Consider the following 6,000-nt stretch of genomic DNA (forward strand, 5'->3'; position numbering starts at 1 on the left):
TATCATATAAAACACCGTTCAATTTCTTTCTCAATTGGTAACTCATGAAACTCCGTACAAAAATTTATTGTTTGTGAGGGTTCAACTCTGTTGAAAATTCAGAAAAAGTACGTTAGTAGGTGTGAATATGTTTCTATGCTTCTAATTACTTTGAGGCGCCATGCAACCATAAAACTCACTGAAATGTTGCAAACATTATGTGATGTCATAAAACAGAAGCCATTGAACACGTGAAGTAGTTGAAACGATGCCTTTTTTACGATCTGAAAATAAAGTACCTCAGTGTATTCATGGGCCGCTGTGTGATATTCCCGCCAATTAAACAGGACTAGAGGGATAATTAGAACTAGAGAGGATTATTACGAAACAATATTCGAATATCAGAAATTTGTGAAATTATTCATGATACCTATTTTGGTCGGCTTAGGTCTGGTTTAGTTGTGGGTTCTATCCCACTGCGTCGTAATACATTGCTTTATTGGTAATTTCCATGTTGACTCTGGAATAATATATGGCAGATTACACTGCACTCATGTCCACACTTGTAACAAGGATCTGAAACATTCCACTTGATTCATTCACTTTCTGACTATGCAAATCTCCTAGTATATTAGGTGTAAAAGTAAAAAATTCCAATACGAGTAAAAAACGATACTAATACATACAATGAATGTGTTTACAGTTTGAGTTTATTTATTTTAACAGTAGGTTCTTGAGGTCAAAGAAACACTTTCTTCCTCTACCATTTCTTCCGAATCTGCTCGGTTTAAAAGATACAGGCTGTTGAAAAATCATAAAAAAATATTCTCACAAACGATTTTATCGAATGGAAAGAATTTCGGAATATAGTTTTTCATTAATTTGATAAATCTTTTTCGAATACAAGATATCACCCACGTCTTTCAGTTTTCTCATTATGACCATTACGTATCATAAAAATACCAAAAATTCAGAGAACCAAACTCTTGAAACAAAGTTGGAGGTTATCTAATGAATATGTGAACGTTTTGTAAAATAAAAGTATTCTTCATATTTTCTCGTATGTTGAGCCGTTTTCGAGTGATTTGATGTTCAAAAATTAAAAAATATCTGTGAAATTTGAAACATTGGGTACTTTGGCTGAATGCAACTCTGTTAAAAAGATCCACAGATGGGTAGTGTCACAAAGTCAGCTAGTTATTCTGAAGGTAATTTTGTTTTTCCAGGGGTGGCATAGCTCATTATGAAAACTCTAAACGGCTATATCTTTTTATCAGAGCCGAATTGGAAAAAATGGTATAGGTTGAAAGTATTTCATTTGACCTCAATAACCTACCTACCGTTAAAATATTTGTTCGAGTCAAAGACTCACCCTGTATTTGAGGGGTAAGTTCTTGTCAAAAATTGTGTGGGGTCATTTATATATCCATTTTTTTCGGACAGCCTTTGCTTATATATATAGCTCCCTAAAGATGGCACCTGAAAATAATTCAAAGTTCTGTCTTAAAAACCAGTAAACTGACACAAATGAAATTGAGCAAACTATGAAGAGAAAGCAATTAAAGAATTTTTGATAGTGTATCCCTATAATTGAAAGAGAAAAGCAGCCCTTAAAACTTCTTCTGCAAAAAAAGTTTTCGTTTTTCATTTATTTTCGTTATAAATCTAAGAAACATTCGGATTTTATACAATAATTCAAATTGCTCTTTCGTTGTATCTATTCATGAAGAAATTTCTTTTCAGTGGCTTGGCAGCAGAAGGAAGAGAATATCACAGATACGTGGGATTTGATCTTCGAATGTAAAAAATGTGAACCTGGATGTCACACCTGCATAGATCAATCTCCATGTTTGGCAACATACAATTGGCCATTTAGGTGAAGTTTATGTTGAGATCTAACGTCTATATAACGTCTTTTTGTAAAGAGTTAGATTTCGTCTAATTCAATATCATATTTCTTTCACAGAATTACATTGTTAGTCTTCAGTGTCAGTTGTGCTTTTTGTACGATGATCTTGAACATTTTCATGTTCAAGCACAAAAGACTGAAGGTGTTCAAGGTAGCTAGTCCGATTTTTTTAAGTATAACCCTTTTTGGATGTGCTACGATGTACCTTGAGGTGAAAAGTGATATTCTGACATCCATAAAATATTCATGAGAACAATTTTAGATGGCGGCTATATTTCCAGTGTTAGATACATACTCTTGTATAGCGACCAAGTGGTCGAGGCATTTGGGTTTCTGCATAACATACACAGCCTTGCTGATGAAGACCTGGAGGTGAGTTTTAGCGAAAAAAATCAATACGAAAAATTAACTATATCGATTTGAGTTCGAATTTTGCTTCATAGAACTTTCAACAATCTCCAGATACATAAATTCTATCCCTCTTTTCCCTAGGGTCTCTCTAACATACAGGGTCAAATCGGCTCATAAAGTAAAGCTCACGGATAAACAGCTCTTGCAATGGATGGTCCCTATATTGTTGGTCATGCTTATTTACCTGGGAACGTGGACAGTGTCAGATACGCCAACAGCTGAGGACATATTGGATAACGAAGGTCTAAGGTTCAAACAATGTGTTTACAATTGGTGGGATCACAGTTTAGCCATCGGTGAGAAACTTATAATGAAAGGAAAATAATGGTTCATATCATAATTCGACCACTCTCACCTCTAATTACTAAATATTTCTTCATTATGGCAGGATAACGCAAAATATTGAAATGAAGGTTTATTGAAAAATACTTCATTTTCACCCTAAGCTCACATTCTAAAAATATGAAACTTGAATACCGTAGATTCGGGTGACTTGGGACGATTGTTGAATTCAACTTGTCATATTTTCAAAACGGTGACCTATTTTTATCTAAAAAAGAGGTTTTTATATGCTTAATAACTCAGACTATTGATTAGGATATATACCATGCTTCAGAATTCGGATATAAATTTCGAAAAAAATAAAATATACTTGTCCCAAGTCACCCATAACGATTTGAGAGGCTAGGGACACAAGTTAAAATCTATTGATTTCTCAACTCTCAAATGAAATAGGTGACTTGGGACGGTGTATAGTTTTGAAAAATTAGAATTTGTGATTATATAGTTGAAATTCGGTTAGGAAATTAAATGATAAACCCCTATTACAGCGACGGTAAATATATTGCAACTCAAATGTAAAAAAACTAAACTAAACAAGGTAACTTTGATTTCTTTCATTCTTTGGTGATTTCTTTGTGGAAATAACGTAAATAATAATATCCTGCGAAAAGCCGGCATATTTCCTGCTGCCAATGCGCCACTTGTATCTATTCGGCATTTTCCCAAGTCACCCTATGAAACAACGAAATAAATGAATGAGATCCGTGTTGCCGTTTGATTTGTAAACAACCTTGTTTCATGACATATCTAATATCCCAATATCCCAAGTATCAAAAAAAAAATTACACATGCACAAAGTGAAACACATGTACAGGACACTAGAAAGTATAAGGGCTATAAAAAACGCGCTTTTACTCTCCTGAATTCGTTAATTTTTCCTGTCAATTCAAACGCTCTGGTCACGGCAAACTCAACAGAAATTAATTGTTAAACTAACCAAAAAGACGCAATAAAATCTCATAAGTTTGTCCCTTCACTCATAAATGGTAAGAAATAAGGAAATCTGCAAGGGGGGTAATTGTCCCAAGTTACAGAACCGTCCCAAGTCACCCGAATCTACCAGTATTTTCCTTACGTTTCGAAAAATTTCCCAAAATGAACCAACGATGAATTTCAGGAGAAGTTCTCTTCCTTGCGTGGGGCATAAGGGTTTGCTACAATGTCAGAAACGCTGAATCACTCTATAATGAAGCAAGACTAATCAGCTACGCCATCTACAACATAGCCATAGTGAATATCATGATGATAGCTTTCCAGTAAGTCTATCGAAAGCTCAATTTCTCTGGTAACTACGTAAATTTTCAGTTTGTTTATATTTCCACGGGCAGGGCCGAACATAAAGTATTTTCTAGGATTTATAAGGACCCAACTGTCAACTTCCACTACAATCACTCTAGTATTTGGTCCTAAGGTGAGTTTGCCACAAGACTAATGTTATACCTACGTTTGAATATGGAAAAAATTTTAGGTTTTTCGTGTGTTGAGAGGTCAGGGTGACCAATGGGATAATAAAGCAAGAAGCAGAGGTGTTTCAGCCTCTTTTTCATTGAATGGTATTGGTTTGGTACCAGAAGAGGCGCCAGATTTATACCAAGAGAATGAGGAACTTAAGGTAAGGTAACTTTGAATTCTGAAAGAATCCATATGAAAATATTCCACGAGAACTCTTTTTTGTGCACCACCCTGTATATACTCAAAAGTTGTGTGACATATAGACATCAACACAAGACGATTTGTTTCTACCATAGTTCGAAACTAAAATGAAATGTGGTGCTGCTTTCTTTTGCAGGAGGAAATCCAAAAATTAGCAGCTCAAATAGAATTCATGAAAATAGTCCATATGGAAGTAAACAACCGTCACTTGAAACCCAAAACTGGGGGATACTTTAGCAGCGTCAACGCCCCCACTGTTATCCACAACCCATCTGCTAAGACCGGTGGTTGCCTTTTAGCAAAAGCTGAAGACTTGTAATGGATAGTCAATTATTTTGATAGGTAAAAAAGTCATTGTGAAATGATGCGTAAAAATGTATAGCAGCACGACTGATTTTCAAACAATTATAAAATGCTTGAAAATGGATACGATATGTAATATGTGGGTAGATTTAGAATTCAATCTGTGTAAAAGGAAATTTCCTCTGATGTGATTTGTTAATTGTATAGTTCTTTAAGGACATAAGGAGTTTACACATCCTGGTTTGAGTTGAGTGCTGCTTAAGATTCTCTATAGAAAACATATGTTAGAATTTTTTATTTGCTTGAAAGATTTTTGAGATGCAACCGAGTTTTACGCAATGTCTGTCCAGTTTGAAATGTGATAGTTTTTCTAGATTATAGACAGTGGGCGACAATATTCAAAATTCTAATTATCGACAATTAAACTGTTCGGAGCATTTATTTTTTTTTCATTCTCAACACTTATTAGTGCCAAATCTGAAGACTGCTTCAAGTATTAAAACATATAAAAACGATTTTTCCAATTATTTCAATCGACAATAAAACAACTTAGATACATATCACAGTTTACTCAATTAGAATTATTTTGCTCAGAATCATGTTATCTAAGGATATAGTAGGGTTGTGATTATGAAAATTCTAAACATTGGAATTTCCTCTCAAATATTAGAAAATTTGTATGTGTCCCTAACCATTTAAATGTTCACAAGTGTTAGTATGTATAAGATATAAGCATATTGATAGTTTTTAATGTATTTTTAATAAGTGTTCATAATACTTGGGATGAAAAATTATCTGTGAGCCCTTGAACCAATTTTTTGTCCTTCGTATTATATTATCTACTAGGTTGAGCAGGAATTCTTCGAGATTCCCTTGGTAGCTGACTCATTATTGGAAACTCAAGTAGGTTGTGATTATATTGACATATGAACTGATGGACGCATCATCAAATGAGATTTCATTAAATGAACGATTTGAACGTCATTTGAACATAATAAGTTGAATAGTTGTTGCGTCATCAATAGGTATATAGAATTAGAATAGGAAAATAGTAGAAAAGTATTTCAAATATGTAGTATTACGATGAAAATCGGTAAATGTGAGGTTAGTATTAAGGTACTCAAGTTACCATCAATTTTCTCATATCTGATGTGGAAATATCTCAAACTTTGATATCACAACACTACTATCAACTTACAAAATCGAAATTTAGGTACATTGGGTTGGGGTTATTATGGTATTGATATTTGTTCTATTTCAAATGATTGGAGTTGATTGCACCGTTGGTACCTACCATTACCTATCTGTTGTCAAGATGTTTATATGTTGAAACTGAATGTTCAATTTATTGAAATTATATTGCCCTATATTTGTAAAAAATGTTGAATAAATGTAATGAAAAA

At 33.8% G+C, this 6,000-nt stretch overlaps 1 protein-coding gene across 1 annotated transcript in view; it reads left to right on the forward strand.

The window, feature by feature from the left end:
• LOC123317075 (probable G-protein coupled receptor CG31760) overlaps positions 1 to 6,000 on the forward strand; it is a 68,603-nt gene extending 62,603 nt beyond the window's left edge. The window contains exons 9-16 of the mRNA XM_044903437.1: positions 1,723 to 1,855; positions 1,946 to 2,099; positions 2,151 to 2,260; positions 2,381 to 2,595; positions 3,759 to 3,897; positions 3,947 to 4,052; positions 4,110 to 4,253; positions 4,431 to 6,000. Of these exons, the coding sequence (XP_044759372.1) occupies positions 1,723 to 1,855; positions 1,946 to 2,099; positions 2,151 to 2,260; positions 2,381 to 2,595; positions 3,759 to 3,897; positions 3,947 to 4,052; positions 4,110 to 4,253; positions 4,431 to 4,613 (1,184 nt within the window). The 3' untranslated portion in view covers positions 4,614 to 6,000. The remainder of the gene's footprint in view (positions 1 to 1,722; positions 1,856 to 1,945; positions 2,100 to 2,150; positions 2,261 to 2,380; positions 2,596 to 3,758; positions 3,898 to 3,946; positions 4,053 to 4,109; positions 4,254 to 4,430) is intronic.

Source organism: Coccinella septempunctata, chromosome 7, assembly GCF_907165205.1.
Source record: "Coccinella septempunctata chromosome 7, icCocSept1.1, whole genome shotgun sequence".
Lineage (NCBI taxonomy): Eukaryota > Metazoa > Arthropoda > Insecta > Coleoptera > Coccinellidae > Coccinella > Coccinella septempunctata.